Source organism: Eurosta solidaginis, chromosome 1, assembly GCF_040869045.1.
Source record: "Eurosta solidaginis isolate ZX-2024a chromosome 1, ASM4086904v1, whole genome shotgun sequence".
Taxonomy (NCBI): Eukaryota; Metazoa; Arthropoda; class Insecta; order Diptera; family Tephritidae; genus Eurosta; species Eurosta solidaginis.
This window is the reverse complement of record NC_090319.1, coordinates 368,123,909-368,142,652: the sequence shown is the minus strand read 5'-3', so window position 1 is coordinate 368,142,652 and position 18,744 is coordinate 368,123,909. Positions and strand designations below refer to the sequence as shown.

Genomic DNA, 18,744 nt, shown 5'->3' with positions numbered 1-18,744 from the left:
CATTCTATTGGTATCGGTCAACAAGCCCTGCACTACTAGCTTCGTGATCGAAGTGTGAATGATGTTTGCTGGCTCTTCTAAACCATCTCCAGATGGGAAATGTGTGTCGAGAATCACCTCAAGGCATTCCTCACTACTACGTGACCATTCCCTGTTCTCTTTCTTTATCAGTACTTGGACTATGTTCCCCTTGCTAGGACTTTTTTCAACCGTGCTGTTTCACTGGAGCACTCTTTGTCCGTGCAGAAACTTTTCCATGAGTTTCTCTTCGCCCTGGTAATTTCACGCTTGTAGATCCTCAGTAGATCCCTGTACTCGTCCCAACACGCTTCGCTTTCCGCGGTCTTTGCGAGCTTAAACATTTCTTTAACCTGTCTTCTTAGAAGACTCAGCTCATTGCTCCACCATGGCGGCTTTGCTTTTCCTCTGAATCTTCTTAGAGGGCAAGCTTTGTTATACGCAGTCATAAGCGTCCTTGTTAGGAATTCATTCGACTCCTCCAGTTCCTCCACATTGGCAACCTCTTTGGGTTGTCCCAGTTTTGTTTTTACATGTTTCTGGAATTTATTCCAGTTCATTGACCGAGGGTTTCTAAAGGTTCCTCCCTTCTCTACCCTCTTTAGGGGGATGCTAAAGCTGATATACGCATGGTCGGAGAAGGATGGTCTATCAAGAACCATCCAATCATACCTTGATATATAACGCTCGGAGCTCAATGTAATATCCAGAACATTGCTGGATGTTGGACCAATGTATGAAGGGACATTTCCCCTGTTGGATATCTGCAAATTGGTTTGCAGGATGTAACAAAATTGAGATTCGCCTCTCTCGTTCGTATCTGCTCCTCCCCACGCATTGTGGTGCGCATTTGCATCTGCGCCTATGACCAACCGCCCTTTGTGCCCTTCCTCCTGTACTAGCCTTTTGCACCCCATCGGTGGAACCTCCGCAGCATGGGCCATGTAGCAGGATGCCAGGATAAATGCCTGCTTATTCTTTTGCTCAACGGCCACCGCTACGAGGTCATCCGTGGTGTAATTAGGCAGCATATATGAATGCAGCTGTTTCCTTACAATTACTACAGCTCGCACCCGTCCTTCCGTTTGCGCGTAGTAAACGCCAAACCCGCGCGCCCTAAGTCCAGAAACCTTTCCTCCCGATGAGAGCCACGGGTCCTGGATCAGCGCCACGTCAAACGAACCCTCCTCAAGGGTTAGGAGGAGTTTGCTCGACGCCACTTTACTGTGTTGGAGGTTTATCTGTAGGACTCGCAGCACCCGTCGTCTCTTCTTGCCCTTTTGGTTTAGAGTATTCGAGGCCCCCTTCAGACTCTCGTGACTGTTGTGCCGGGTGTTCCTCTGTGCAAGTCACAGCACCATTTGGCGGTTGGTCCTCTTCTAACACCTTCGTGGTGACGTCGGGGACTTCCACCTGTATTTTTTCTCTTAGGCTTTTGAGGTCCTTTTCGACTTCGCCCACCTCTAACAAAAATGCTGTATCACCTCAAATATTTAAAACACGAAAGCTCATAACGTAATTTTCAAAGAAGACCTCATTTGTAAGTGTGGACCTCTCTGTGAACTCGTTTTCAGGAACACATTTATAACCTTTATTTGAAGCCAAATTTGGTTTGGTTATATACATATGTATGTACCATAAAAAAAGTTTCATATTTAGGCTCAAACTTTCAAACGTTCATACCAGGATATATGAGGGATACTAATAATTCAAATCATTGTACTTCATGGGAAAAAAGTAGTTCATATATGCGATTTGTTATCATAAGTTGTTTGCTTTTATATAGACATATAATTTTACGAAAATATGTATATATGTAAGTATGTATTTCGCACAAATTAGCGAACTGTAGAGTTTTCATTGAAAGTCGACAGCTGCGTTTATGATATGCGGTTCCAGCCGAAATCAGGCTTTCTTACTTATTTTAATTAAGTCTACCTGTCAAGCATGGATGGAAAAGCTCAACGAGTATAAATACATTGGGGTAGTTCACATAAATTTTTTGAGTAATATTTGAAACTATTTTCGTTTATTCTTGGTATATAGTATAAAAAAATTAGAAAAGCAACTCTGCGCTCAACTAATACATTGTTCATCGATGAGACAGAGTACGCTTTTATATGTAATTTTCAAAGTTGGGACTTTTATTAAAACTGCACGTAGGTTAGATTGGGTCGATTTATTATCCGATATCGCGCCATCGATAGGATTTGGGCTCAGGAAAAAAAGTTCCACTACGCATACCCAAAAAAATAATTTTCAAGTCTGCGAAAATAAAATGGCGAAAGGGTAAATTTTTCGACCAAAACACTCCCCAAAACCCAAAAAAATAAAATTTTTTTTTTTCAAAAAACTGTTATCACCAACTTTTTTACATCACCGTGGCGTGATGGCAGCGTGCTCCGCCTACCACATCGAAGATCCTGGGTTCACGCCACGGGTAAAGCAACATCAAAATTTTAGAAACAAGGTTTTTCAATTAGAAGAAAATTTTTCTAAGCGGGGTCGCCCCTCGACAGTGTTTGCAAGCACTCCGAGTGTATTTCTGCCATGAAAAGCTCTCAGTGAAAACACATCTCCCTTGCAGATGCCGTTCAGAGGCGACATAAAACAAGTAGGTCCCATCCCGCCAATTTGTAGGAAAAATTAAAAAGCAGCACGACCCAAATTGGAAGTGAAGCTCAGCCTAAGATCTCTTCGGAGGTTATCGCGCCTTACATTAGGCTCGAAAATTATTTTTTTGGGTATGCGCAGTGGAACTTTTTTTCCTGAGCCCAAATCCTATCGAAAAATCGATGGCGCGATATCGGTTAATTTTCGTCCATACAAATCGACCCATGTTAATGTAGGTAGTTGGTAAAAATATTTATATAATATGTATATATTCATTTATTATTAGTTATAGCTAGCATGCATTTCATAGCATGTTTTGTGAATTCTTTACAATTGGCGATACAACAAATAACCGACATGTGTCCAGCTTCAAAGACAATAAACAAGCGAGTATTTAGTAGAAATTATTCACACAGTTTTACATTAGACACTAAAGTTTACAAATACTTATTTAGTTATTTTTTTAACTATTTTTTAACTATTGTTTATATACAATATAGTAATTAACGCTCAAGGCATTGTATTTTTTTTTGGTTTTTTTTTTTTTGTATTTTGTGTAGGATGCTTAGGTGAATTACATTTCCTTATGAACAAAAGAACTTAAAAGTGTTCTTACTTGTTCGTTTGCTAGCTGTAAAGTGAAGGGAAAATTACCTGTATTATAACAATTTCATTATCATTTAAAATACTGCTTCACGTCTCAATTTATTGAACAATACAAAAGTTTTTAAGTCTTTTGTAGGAAAAAAAGTATGACAAGAGCATGTTCTATGTATATGAGTGACTCACACAATAAAGGAATTGAACTGTACAAGTAAAAACAATAAAACTTTAACAATACTTAACAACAAAACGAAGTCTAAACACAAAGTGCATACTATGAGCACATCGATAAGACCCATGAAGGGTATTCACGAATAATGTTTTAATCGACCAAATGATAAATTTTCAGAAGAGCAAAAAACGTTCTATTTTTTTCGTGATAGTTTTTGTTTGATCGATTTTATTGCAACTTTTTTCATCTTATCTTTTTCAACATGATAACAAGTCATGATTCAATCACAAGAGGTTTGCTCGACAGACAAATTATTTGAAAATTGCAGCCATTTTGCTCCCAAATCGAATTGACATCCATTAACTGTGTTGTTTCTTTGCAATTTTTGGAAAAATATTAGTAGTAGAAAGTAGTAGCAATCAGTTTACAAATACCTGATAAGTACTGAACTGCATAATTCCTTAGAACATTTATTTTAATTTTATGATGAATTTATTAATTATGCCATGATCTAATAGTGCGGATGAACATAGGTTTTATGAAAAGTACGGACACCAAGGAATCGTGCACTTTCGTGATTTGTCACAAAAACGTCCTATATTAGAATTAGATTGAAGATCGCCTCAGAATGCTTTTCATTAACTCCCTCTTATGTCAAAATTCATTGAACTTATGCTCATATAGGGAGTTTTTGAAAAAAATTTTGATATAGTGTATTTTTGAATAAAATTCTCTGTATCAATTCACGAAATATTTAGTAGAAAATGAATTATTTCCTCCAAAACGTGTTGGCATTTACAAATTTATTATCACTACTAATATACTACTAAATGTACTTTTCTACTACAATTTTCGCTAAAGGGAATTGAATTATTACCCGTTTTCCTTACTTCGTAAAAGCAACCCGTCCAGATTTTTCAATGTGGGAGTGTCATAGTTCTGCCGTCATTGAAGAACAAACCTCTAGTAATTGAATTATGATAACAAGAATTACATTTTACATTTCAGTTTGCTGTTCGACATTTTTTCCAGCCCTGCACAGAGAGATCAATAAACAAATTTTAAATGTTGTTGATGTGAAAAAATGTATCAAAAAAAAAAAAATGTTTCGTTAGTAAAAAAATCGAAATCAAAGAAATAAAGTTTATTTTAGTTTAAGCTTTTAGAGCAAATTTGATCTGGAAAAAATGCTCCAAATCGAAAACGATTTTTTCTAGATTCTTCATTGTTATTCTTTTTCGTTTTTCTTCTTATTCTTTTTCGTTTTCATTTTCTTTTAACTTTTCTATCGTTAATAACTTTCGGCATTGGCGTATTTATTTTTACGCGCCTCACATAAAACGTTTTTGCACTGATCAAATATTTCTAACTGTATTTTTAGAGTTATAGAGTACATGTCTAATTTTGGCAAGTTTGGTTGGTTTTGTATTCCGTACTTTTTTTTATTTTCGTATGAAAAGTGTTACGCAATGAAACTATTCCTAACTGTTTATTAGATGTTAAGTTCACAAATGTTGTCTTTTCAACTTGCTGTCAACCGATTTCATCTATAATCTCTCTCACGTCCTTGCTATTAACAGTAAAAGCTGAAAGCGTCATGCATGTCATCAAAGCACGTAAAATTCTCTTTAGGCAATTTAGGCAATTTAATTATTAGTACCTTAAGATAATGAAATCTTTTATAGTACAACGAACAGATGTCATAACCATTGTGGTTTATATAATACTAATTAATTTACATATATATATTTCTATATCTTAAGTTGTGTTTCAAAATATAGAAAATAGATGAGAGTGAAGTAGAAACAAAAAGGTTAAGGAGTATAGGGAAATATGTAGATATCAAAAGTGCCAATAGATAAAAAGCTCAAGTGCTATCACTAGAGAAAAAACTATAAAGAATCTGTTTGTAGTTGTTTTGGTTCAGAGAATTTCTTACAGCAGTAGGAATAGAATTCCAGAGACGTATGGTGTTGACGAAAAACAACCTAGTAGACTCTACGTAGTTAAAAATAGGGACAGCTAAGGTGCATGATCTTGTCGATTTATTAAAGACTATTTTATCGTATAAGTACGACGGCGTCTTTGTTGAAATAAGACGGAAAAGAAAAATGCAGCTGCTAGCCTTATGGTAATCGAATATGTTGCATCCTAAAACTCGATTTCTCCATGCTGATATATGGTCGAACTTGCCCAGTCCATAAACATAACGCGTAACTTGATTAAACACAACCTCAATTTTATGAGCCGACCTTGAGTCTAGCTTCTTGTAAACTAACTCAGAATACGCAATGATTGGGACCATTAGTTGGATGGCAAGTTTTTTCCTGATTTGAAGAGGGGTATAGGGCGCAGTTTGCCTCCAATTACGAAGAGTCCCATATACCTTACCCACTACTGTATTAACATGATCGATCGCAGTGAAGCTAGAGTTCAACACAACTCCAAGGTTTTTAGCTTTATTGACGGTTGTTATAGCAGCGTTCCCGATGCTTATTTTAGGTATTTCAAGCCTCGGAATGGGCAAGCAGTACGATTTTCCAGCATTGAGGCACAATCCATTGTTATTAGCCCAACCAAATATCGCCGATAAGTCGCTATTGATTTTAAGGCAAAGATCAGGAGTTGCACTAAAGTCACCAGCCAAGTACAGCTGAATATCATCAGCATAAGCGTGCATATTTACAAATCTGCAACATTGAACACATCATTAATAAAAAGACTAAAAAGCAAAGGGCCAAGTATAGATCCCTGGGGAACCCCCGCAACTATTTCCATCGGCTCTGACACATCTGTTCCATTCATAACAATTTAAATCCTGCCTGATAAGTAGCTTTCCATCATCTTTCGAGCATTATTACTGAATCTAAAATATAGCACAGTAGTGTGTGATTGACTGAGTCAATGGCTTTCGAGAAATCGAGTAGACACAGGATTGTTAGTTGGCCTTTGTCAAAGGGTACGCGTATGTTATCCAAGATTTTTATAAGAGCAGTCGAGCAGCTGTGACCAGCTCTGAAGCCTGACTGGTATGGCGAGAGTAGATTGTGTACAGACACGTGGGTCCTGATTTGTTCCGCCAATAAGCTTTCGAACGCTTTTGATAAAATCGGTAAGATGCTAATAGGCCTGAAATCTCCCGGGGAAAACGCTTTTCTATTTTTGGGTAAGGTCGAACTTTGGCCACTTTTAAAAATTCCGGGAAGCATGAGGTTGTTATCGAATGGTTGATTATATGGGTAACTGTTCCTACAATGAGAGGCAGAATCATTTTTACAAATATAATTGGAATTCCATCTACTCCGATTGCTTTGGTCTTAATTTTAAGAATGCATCTTATTACATCGGCTTCCGGTACCGTAGAGAATTCAAACGTTATTTAGTACATATTTAGTTGATTTCCTACCCTTTAATTAGCATCAAAAACCTAACCCATCTGCAAAAAAAGAAACAAATAAAGTTCAATCACCGCAGGAGTGTGGGTTCGAAAATCACTCCCGGGGGAAAGGCTTTGAAGAAATTTACATGATATAATCGAAACAGCTGTGATCTTGTCCATCCTGATGTCACGCTGTTTCGATTTTTCCCAAGTTCTTAAATAAATAAAAATTAAAAAATTGTTTAAAAAATGTTTCCATACAGGAAATCAGTAAAGGTACTCCCTGCTTAATAAAAATATTTTTTTTTCTTCTTATGAAATGCAATCTCTAAGTGGTACCACAAAAAATATTTATATTTTATTTTATTCACTTTTGGCAATAATCGCAACTTGAAGATTTTCAAAAAACCTCTTCCATTTATGAATTTAAAAACTGCTTCAACCCTAAAATATTTTCCTCTCGAAGAATTACATGGCATATGAATTTTAGGTTACCAAAATTTAACTTAAATATTTTGCGTTTCGAGATTTATTTTGTATGCAAAATTTAACGTTAAATCTCTTGAAATACCTAAATCTCGAATAAAGCTTAAGTGGAAATATGCTATTAACAAAGTTTTAAGATTTCTTAATTGCGTAGAGCAATATTTTATTATAACTTATACTTTTGCAATAAGCAAGCAATAAATAAAGCAGCAATTTCAACGGCATTGGGGCTTTTCATATCCATATCAAGCCACAAAAATGTTTAAAAAAATTGCAAACTTTTCAAACCAAAAAAAAAAAAAAAAGAGAATTGGTTGTTTTTTTTTTTTGTTTGCATATTAATAGTACATTAATTCTACTTAGTACCATAAAAATTAAGTTTTACTTGGCTAAATATCATCGTTAGTTTTCAATATATTTTTTTTTTATTGTTTGTGTTGCAAATACTTTCCATTAGATGTTTATCTGCAATATGTGAAAATCATATCCGTCGGCCGGACATTCGCATGCATATCAACTAGTATGGAGCTAAGTGCCACCTTTTTATATATTCTTAATCAGGCCTGTTCTGAATTCCGATTCCGATCAATTTTTTCGGAATCGAAATGGATTGGTGTTCTCAATTTCGATTCCGACCAAAAATTATCGGTTTGAAAAGTATTGCCTCTGAGCAGTCGGAATGAAAATTAATTGGCAGATTATACACAAATGTTGCGATATTTGTCTTTCAAATAATTTTTTTTTAATTCTTCATTTTATTTGGAAGAGTTGTATGTATTTTTTGTTTAAATTTGAGTTAAATTGGCATAATAAATCTTTCTTTAAAAACTTCTATCAAGAAATCTATTAGGCAAACAAATCGATGCTGATCGAAATGAAGTCGACCTGTTCTGAATTCCGATCCAGCGCATTTTTACGATTCGCACGCACAATAGCACGTCTTCTTGCGTCTGCGCATCCAAAAACCATACCTGCAGGCATTTTTTAATTAAAATAAAATTTTATGATACTTAAAACAAAACACATAAACAAAAACAGCTGATTAAACTGGTTACCGAATCGGAATGAAAACGATTCGAAATCGACTTCGAATCGATTTTTTACAATCGGAATTGAGAACACCAAATAGAAACCGAGTCGAAATCAATGTCGTTTTACTTTTCATTCCGAGTCGGAATTCAGAACAGGCCTGAATATATTTTTTGACCATTTGGGACAGATTCTTGAGCTTTTCGTAATGACTTTAGGTGAATTTCAGGATTATTTTCATTCATGTCATTTTGGGTAAACTATTTCGGGATCATTTGGGTAAGGACTATTTTCGGGATCATTTCGAAACTATTTCAGGACCAATTTGGAACAATTTCAGAATCACTTCGGGGCAAGTTTGGGATCATTTCGAGACTTTTTCGAAACTATTTTAGGACTGTACTAGAATCACTTCGGGACTATTTCGGAAACATTCAGAATCGGGTACGAAACCAAATACATACTCACATTGTAGCGAATACCGTAAATACACACAACTAGCTACCAAGCCTGTTATAATATAAGAAGATGAAAAAAGGATAGTACAACGGAACGAAGCACGCGACATAATCCAAAAGTCACTGAAGCTGGTATATCTCAAAATAATTCAACTTTATATATAGATATTCTGCTTCTTGCACTCCGGTTACTATTAGAAGAAAGCTAGCCAAACAACTTATCCTGCCGATTATGTGCTACCCATAACTCATATATAGCAAACTGGATTCCCAATCTGCCAGTAAAATTGAAGTGGTAGTCAATAATTGCACAAGATGTGTATATTGCTTGCCAAGATATGAACACATCTCCGACTGGAAGTCTCACCTCCTAGGATGTGAAATGCTAGAGTGTTTAAAGGCTAGAAATTGTATTTTTCTTTTCCGTCTTATAACTGTGAAACAGCCTAGTTACCTGTATGAAAAACTAATTTTTCCTAGATCTTCCCGCATAAAGAACCTTATTGTTTCTACCTACTCTCTTCTTTCCTCTGCAAAACTATTTGTCGTCAATGCTATTCGAATTTCCGGCATCTATTCGTACAAATTTAAACAAAGGCAAATTTAAGAAAATATTATATTCGCATTTTCATTGTTTTTTTTTTTTTATTTATTATTATTATTATTATAATTTTTCCGTAAGATTTGCTATCTAATCTTGTATGTACTACATCAAGTTATTATATTATAAGAGAGTGAATTTATATAACAATCAATTTATATTACATGTATTATGTATTTGGTTTGTTAGTTCTACGCATCTGTGCATGATTTACCTGACAAATGTTAATACTTAGTTTTAAGCTCTTAATGAAACTCATACAATTCTGTCTATACCCCACTGTTGTGCTATAAAAGATCATTTTTTCGATCTTAATGCACTAATACATTGTTCTTTAAATAAATTGAAATTAAAATTTGTTACTTCAGGGATGAAATGAACTATCAATTTCTTTTAAAAATTGTACTACATAGCTAATCGTAAATTATTCAACTGATCCATTACAAGATCTTTAGCTTAAAACTATTTCCTCAGAGGGATTTCTTATATCAAATACAAGTTAATTTGAATTTGAAATTCAAGTTAATTTAAATCCCGCTTATTTTATATTCTTGCTTTTTTCGAACAGTAAGTTAGATTTATTTTTGAATACTTTTCTTTCAGCCCTTGTCAATTTGGGCTTGAAGGCAAAGCTGTTTCGGGGTTGTGCCAACTTGAATTGAATTGAACACTGAAGATGGCACAACGCCGAAACCGTTATTTACCAAAATTTACAAGGAATGAAGGAAAATCGTTCCAAAATTATTCTGATATTTATTTTAGAAACGCATATACTGCAAATATAAAATACCATTTAAAAAGAGTTCAATGCATACGAATAATCAAAGGAATTGATTTATTACAATACACTTTCACTTAATTTCTATTGTTTCATTATGCATAGTAAGCCTTCACCTGTTCTCAATAACCGCAGCGCCTTTTATTACACGTATATAAATATAAAAGCACCATAAATGGGCGCATATTGTAAAGTTTTAAAATCGGATTTATATCCTCCGGACATCAAGTTTTATTATGATTAATTGCCACTATTGGTGAATGGAATACCTTTGAGTTAGGTACGAAATTCTCTATTAGAGCTATTATTTTATTTTTTTTTTTTAACTTTTTATCAAATACGTTAAGCCTTATTTAACACGAATTATAATGGAATTAACTTTTTTTTCAGTCATGCTGACCCAATTTACAAGGATATTCACATCAAAGCAAACACTCGCTGCACTCAATGATTTGCCGCCAAATGTCCTCAATATGTGACAAAAAGCGTAAACTTTGGAAATTAACATATAGAAAGCTCAAATAGTTTTTATTAAGAAATAGAAATAAAATAACCAATTGTGATAATTAAAAAAAAAAAGCTGAAAGTGAGAAAAAATGACAGTAACTTATACAGCTGAAGTAGCGACCTGCCGAGGCTTTGGATGCTTTCTGAAATTGCTGAGAAGGTAAGTGATGATGAAGTTAAATCACCTTAAATTCTTGGTATATATAAATATTTATGTAAATAAATAAATCTATGTGTTATGCAAGTTTTGTTACTATAGTGTGAAAAATCACAGCTTAAGCGTGGTATAGAAAAAAATGTATGTAAAGCGCGATAACTTCAGAATAGATTTTAGGCCGAGCTTCTCTTTCAATTTGCGTCGTGCCCCTTTTAATTTTTCCTACAAATTGGCGGGACGGAACCTACTTGTTTTGTGCCGACTCCGAACAGCTTGTTTTCACTGAGAGCTTTTCATGGCAGAAATACACTCTCGGAGTGCTTACCAAACACTACCGAGGGGCGACCCCACTTAGACAAATTTTCTTCTAATTGAAAAAACTTGTTTCTAAAATTTTGATGTTGCTTTTCTCGGGACGTGAACCCAGGATCTTCGGTGTGGTAGGCGGAGCATGCTACCATCACACCACGGCGGACGCCAGCGTGGTAACTAGGTCACAAAAAAAAACGCAAGAAACTTTTCTTATTTTACACTGTGTAACAGTAGTTTGGAAGTAGCAATAACTCGAATACCAATTTCACGCAGAAACTTAGTGGAATCATAATTTCATTTAATGAAATAATTAATCTTTCCTTTTTACATAGAGTCACTTCCCTCAGCAACGAACATCTGTCAGCAGCCCCAAAAAATTATTATGCAATCTACAAAAAATAGTTAAAATATATAGCCGTTTCCTCTTCAACTTTTAAGACAGTCAAAGAAAAATACATATGCAACTATTAGATAATAAATGTTGCACCTGACCAAGGCTAGGTTGAACTGGACGGTCCATGAGGACCTGATATATGTAGACTGAATGAGTTCGTAGTGCTACCAGAAGGTTGTTTACCGATCAAACCCTATCAAAAACCAGGACCTATGATCTAAAATAACTCCGTCCTCTTGGCAATTACTAGAAGCTTTCTAGGATCTATACCACTTGCTGCTTCTAGATCGAACAGCCGTATAACTCCTTATAGCTGGAATCCTACCCTGGCAAGCGCAGGGCACGAGCACAAAACGTGATCGATCGCTTCCTCCTCCAACCCACACTTCCTACATCTCCTATCACTGACCAAGCATAATTTCAGGGCATGTGACTCCAGAAGGCAGTGTCCAGTCAGAATTTTGGTCATGTTTCTACAGTCCTCTATTCTTCACCTAACCCAATACATACATATGTGTCCATTTTTAAAAAAGCCGTATTATCTCCTGCCGCAAATGCTGCAAAAAAAATTTGCATTTTTCTGGTGTTTTCTTATTTTTCGTAAATTATTGAGAAAAATTTATTTTTGATTGTCATTTCTTACATTGACAATGAAATCCGTAACATCAAGCAAAATCAACTAGCTTTTTCAATCAATTCGACATTCAATAAAGCAATAATGAGATAATTAAGAATTTGTATTTTATATGGAGGATTGAGTTCAATAAGGATGTTAATGTAGAAAACTTGACTAATTAATTCATTAAGTCTCTTTGTGAACTGCCATAACTCAAAACAAATGTCCCATACTCTTATAATAAAACATGGTTATGTATTTTAAATTTTCAATGCTTTCTTAAATATGTAATTAAATATATTTCAGATATTGAGCTTAACAAATCACAAAGTATGATATCTTGCAAAAAATTTTGCACTAAGTAAATTCTGATAACATCTGTTTGCTTAAATATTTCATCACATTGTTTATTTATTTTTCCTCATGTCATATCAATCGCTTGCTTCGAAGTATAAAAAACATAGCAAGTACTCCAACAGATAGCGACATTTGCCACAGCCAACTTTCTCCTACAGTCACATGATATCCCAACCTATAACTAAATAATGACTTCATAAAGCGGTTTAATCATTGAAATAACGGTTGGTTGTACAGGTATAAAGGAATCGAGAAAGATATAGACTTCCATATATCAAGATCATCACTATGGGGAAAAAATTTGATTGAACCATGACCGTCCGTCTGCCCGTTAACACGATAACTTGAGTAAATATTGAGATATCTTCACCAAATTTGGTACACGAGCTTTTCTGGACCCAGAATAGATCGGTGTTGAAAATAAGCGAAATCGGATGATAACCACGCCCACTTTTTATATATATAACATTTTGGAAAACACAAAAAACCTGATTTTTTAGTAAATAATACACCTAATGTTGAAATTTGACGTGTGGACTGATATTGACACTCTTGATAAAAATTTTAAAAAAAAGCTTAAATGGGCGTGGCACCGCCCACTTGTGATAAAATCAATTTTACAAATATTATTAATCACTAGCAGGCCCGGCAGACGTTGTTCTGCCACAAATTTGGCCTATCTGCATTCATTTTAATAAGCTTTTTCCGTCTAACTCTGCTCTACCCCTCAACACTTTTCCTAATCTCTTTATTCACTCCTCCCTCCGTCTTTTTCGCTTCATCTCCATCTTCGTCTCATTCTATTTCTTTCTCAGTATCCTTATCTCTTTTCTCTTCTCTCAAGTTTTCCTCCTTCTTCTTCATCTTTTATTGCCAGTCCCAGAGGGTGGCATGTATTTTGTTCCAGTCCCATTCCTAGTCTCAGTCCCAGTCCCACTCCGAGGCTCAGTCTCAGTCCCAGTCCTAGTCCTAATCCCAGTCCCAGTCCGTCTCTATTATACTTCCCGGAAAAAAGCATCGTAAATACTAATATATGCAAATTTATATACGAAATTTCAGGCAAATCTAATAGGACGTATGCAAATAAGTATGTGGGTATTATGAACTCATGTCTTTATTTCGGCTTCGCATGCATATTTATCAGTTTTGCCAGGTTTATGCGACTAAATCAAATATCACAATGAACTTCAGAGCTCTCAGCAACAGCCTTCATTTGATATCCATAATTCACACATATTTTAGCGGTATCCGGGTCCATGTTTTGGCCTATATTTCGAGACCCTAGTCGCTCAGCGGTGCAAAACTTACTCTGTACTAAAGCATACATCAACAGCTTCAATTTGATACCCATAATGTAAAAATAAATTCTAGGTGTATCCGGGTCCGCGTTTTGGGCTATATCTCGAAACCCTATCCTCCCAGTTGTATGCAAATTATTCTGTACTATAGCACTCATCAAAATCTTTCATTTTATATCCATATTGTATAAACACATTCCAGGGGTACCCGGGTCCACGTTTTGGGCTATATCTCGAGACGCTAGCCTCCCAGTTGTATGCAAATTATTCTGTACTATAGCACGCATCAACAGCTTTCATTTGATATCCATATTGTATAAACACATTCTAGGGGTACGCGGGTTCACGTTTTGGGCTATATCTCGAGACCCTAGGCTCCAAGTTGTATGAAAATTATCCTGAACTATAGCACTCATCAACAGCTTCATTTGATATCCATATTGTATAAACACATTCTAGGGGTACCCAGGTCCACGTTTTAGGCTATATCTCGGGACCCTAGCCTCGCAGTTTTATGAAAATGATCCTGTACAATAGCACTCATCGACAGCTTTCATTTTATATCCATATTGTATAACACATTCTAGGGGTGCCCGGGTCCACGTGTTGGGCTATATCTCGAGACCCTAGCCTCCCAGTTGTATGAAAATTATCCTGTACTATAGCACTCATCCACAGCTTTCAATCGATATCCATATTGTATAAGCACATTCTAGGGGTACCTGGGTCCACGTTTTGGGCTATATCTCGAGACCCTAGCCTCTCAGTTGTATGAAAATTATCCTGTACTATAGCACTCATCAACAGCTTTTATTTGATATCCATATTGTATAAACACATTCTAGGGGTACCCGGGTCCACGTTTTGATCTCAATACCCTAGACTCGTAGCGGAAAAATAAGTAGACGTTGGCCGATTCTCAGACCTACCCAATATGCTCACAAAATTTCATGAGAATCGGTTCAGCCGTTTCGAAGGCCTCTAAAACCGTGACAGAAGAATTTTATATATTAGATAAATCAAAAATCGTTAAACCTTTCGTAACAAAATTCGGCAGAGATGTTGCCTTTACGATAAGGAATGCTTTGAAGAAAAATTAACGAAATCGGTTAAGAACCACATCCAATTTTATGTAAACGGAAAATGGGTTTGGCACCGCCCATTTTATGACTAAAAAATTTTCTATGTTTCGGGAGCCATAACTCGAAGAAAAATTTACATATCGTAACAAAATTGGGTACACATATTTTCCTTATAGTAGAAAATATTTCTAGTAAAAATGGACGGGACCGGTTAAAGACCACGGCAACTTAGATATAAAACAAATTTAAAAGGGTCGTAGACTAGAATAATAAGCTATAACTTAGCGCAAAATAGTTTTGAATCAATGATATTTCACTTATCAAGTTTTATTTTAGGAGGAAATGGGGAGAAAGTTTTCTTTTAAACGGGCGGTGCCACTTGTTATGTAGAAAAGTGATTTATCTGAAATGAAATGTACAATTGAAGCTCACGCTGAGTATATAATGTTCGGTTACACCCGTACTTAGACACCTTTACTTGTTATACCTGCGTATACCACAGCACTCATCGCGTTTATTTATTGATTCCGACTTATCAAATGTATTTTAGGGACTAACATCCCTAATATGTAAACATTTTAAAAGATATATTCATAATCATCCATATTGACCTATCTATATTCGCATACATATCGAGCAATGATTATAAATCTTGTATATAAAAATCCATTGTTGTTCGTTAGTCTCGCTAAAACTCGAGAACGGCTGGACCGATTTGGCTAATTTTGATTTTGAATTATTTTTGGAAGTCCAGAAATTAGCGACTTTCCGGTCCGGAAACTTCATATCGCCTCTCAATGTATATATATTTAAACGAATATCTGTGAGTCGGTCTTGCTGAAACTCAAACACGGCTTGACGAACTTCGATAACCTTTTTTTGTTTCGTTCGTTATAATAATCTATATCTGGTATAGAGATTCTGTATATTAGATAATTGAGGTGGGCGTGGGAGAAGAAGTGGAAGCGATAGTGGGAGTGAGATGAGAGTTGTATCGGGAATGGGAGTGCGAAGTAGCAGTACGATTGGGAGTAGGATCGGGAGTGAGCTGAGAGTGGGAGTAGGAACGGGAATGCGATGGAGGAGGGATCGGAAATGGGACTGGGAAGTGGAAGCGTATGTGGGGGTGGGAGTGAGGGTGAAAGTAGGATGTGGGAGTGAGATTGGGATTGAAGTTGGGACTAGGACTGGGAGTAGGAGTGGTTGTCGGAGTTAGACAGTGAGTGAGATTAGCGTGGGAGTGAGAGCAGGAATGGAAATGGGAGTGGAAGGGAGCGTGGGAATGGGAGTGGGGATGAGAATGGGAGTGAAAGTGAAGGTGGAAGTGGGGGTGTGATTGGTAGTTGGAGTGGGAGAGTGCCAGTGGTAGTGGGAGGGAGATACCCAGAATAGAAGAATACGAAGACAATGGTAGATGATGTAGAAGAGAATGATATAGAAAGTGGGGAGGGAAAGCGATGCTCACTTTTTGAATGTGGGTAAACCAGTTTTCGGGCGGAACAAAGTCTGCCGGGTACACAATACAAAATAAAGTAAAATAAAAAAATAAAATGAAATAAGATCAAATAAAATAAGATAAAATTAAATTTAATTAAATCAAACCAAATTCAATTAAATTAAACTAAATTAAATTAAATGAAATCAAGTTAAATTAAATTAAATTAAATTAAAAATTTTATTAAATTAAATTAAATTAAAAAAAATAATAAAAAAAATAAATAAATAAAATAAAATTATACAAAATAAATTTAAATAAAATAAAACTAAATTACAAAGAAATAAAATAAAATAAACAAAACAAAGTTAAATAAAATAAAATAAAACAAAATAAAATAAAAAAACAAACCAAAATAAAAAAAAAATTAAAATACAATAAAATAAAATGATATAAAAAATAAAATAAAATAACTAAATAACACAAAACGAAAGGAATTAAGTTAAACAAAATAAAATAAATTAGTTTTGCCCAAATTATTAAATAAATAAAAAAAATCTTTGAAACCAAATGGTTTCAAATGTGCCTTCAGTGGCACATTCCGCCTGATAATGTAAGCAATATTAATAAATACTATGAGACATTCATTGATTAATTCCTTCTATTTTTATGTATAGAACCAAGCAAAACCATTTCATAAAACGAACCGCCAATAAGATGCATTGCTTGGATACAAGCAAACATACAAGTACATATGTACTGTCCAAAGAATGAAATCTACGTAAAGAAAGTAGCTCGAGAAGTTGCACATCAACAAAAAATGTGTTTGTCAGCAGATCAATTGTCGCAGGAGTGCAGGTTCGAATACCACTCCCGTGAGAAAAGGCTTTGAAGAGACTTATATACTTTAATGGAAACAGTTGTCGCCTTGTCCGTTCGGATGTCACGTTCTTTTAACTTTATCCAAAATATTAAACAAATAAAATTCTTAATTTTAATTAAATAATAGTAAACTGTAAAATAAAACTTTGCAAATAATAAATATGGTATTTTTCTGAAAGGTGACATGGCACAGATAAATTTTTCCGAACAAATTTATGGTCCGTTAGATATAGATCGTTGTTGTTCTAGCTATAAAGACACTACCAGTAGGTTATGGCAAATGTTATCGAAGCTGATGGTCCTTTGTCGGAGATATATCAGGAGCTCGGCGGTAACATGACCATCTCCAATGCGATTTAGCATGACCCCAACCCTGTCATAACCAAAGCCTGGCGTACAAAATTTGTGTATAACACATTCATACTTGTAACAGTATTCCCCATCGGGTAGGTTAGGTTTACTTTAAATTTACATTTAAAAGGTCACAAGGTGTCTTTGGGCCATTTGTGCAGAATGCTGAAGTGTTTGAGCTTTGACTCCTAAGGAGTATTGGTCCTTATAAAATACATATTGTAACGAATTTAGGGAAACTCCGCTTATTTGCAACCTTCTACTAACGTTCGTATCGCTAAATTGTTGAATAAATAATTCCAATATTCAATAATTCAAAATGGTCTTTATTAGACTACTTCAAAATAACACTTATACTTCGCAACCAATAGCGTGCTTAAATCAAAACTGCTTTCGGACTACTCAGCTTCTGCTGCTTTTATACTCTCCGCCCAAATGTCGAGACGTTTCTTCTTTTAGAATCCTCTACCTGATCACCAGCCATACGCGCGTGTATTTGTAGTGTGTAACCATATGCGTGTGTATATGTGAGCGAAGTAGTAGCTGATGATGACATGCGTTTGGGAGTATCTCTCTGCTGCTTGTATGTATGTTTGTACATGATGATTAATTTGTTTACGTACATATAAGTGAGGCAGCTTGCTTTATTGTTGTTGTATCAGATTAGTGATGTGAGTATCACTTAGGACCGGTTTCACCAACTCGACTTAACTTAGTTAAGTCATATTTTTAAATTTTTCAGTTTCAACCAATGCTTAGCTAAGTCACAAATTAGCCTATCTGTCAGCTGGCCTATTCTCGACTTTCAACAGTGTTGCTGTAGTACAAATTTTGAGTCGAAATAAATGGCAGTTTTTATACTTATTTCAATATGTAAATATAGCAACACCGATATTATAAGCAACTGACAATATTTTAAATTCACTGGGTGGCGTGTAATAAAACCGTAGCCAAAAATACTACTATGTATAAAGCAGCGGATAGGGTTTTTGTATGTCAAATGAGTTTAGTAGCTAAGTTGGTGAAACCGAAAAAAACTTAGCCTCAAATATGGGCTAACTTAAGTTGCAACTAAGTTTTAGCCTAAGTCGAGTTGGTGAAATCGGCCCTTAGTGTTACTAATATTCGTCACAATATATATAAAATTCATACCCACACTTGGAAGCTCTTATACGTTCTATACTTTCCACCATTTCTTCACACTTTTATCGAAGGC

The 18,744-nt window shown here is 35.3% G+C and overlaps 1 protein-coding gene across 6 annotated transcripts in view; it reads left to right on the top strand.

The window, feature by feature from the left end:
* Best1 (Bestrophin 1) overlaps positions 1-18,744 on the top strand; it is a 73,785-nt gene that overhangs the window by 26,083 nt on the left and 28,958 nt on the right. For all 6 annotated transcript variants that reach the window (XM_067762928.1, XM_067762929.1, XM_067762927.1 and 3 more), the window contains exon 2: positions 10,528-10,804. In XM_067762928.1, coding sequence (XP_067619029.1) covers positions 10,734-10,804 — 71 coding nt within the window. In that variant the 5' untranslated portion in view covers positions 10,528-10,733. The remainder of the gene's footprint in view (positions 1-10,527; positions 10,805-18,744) is intronic.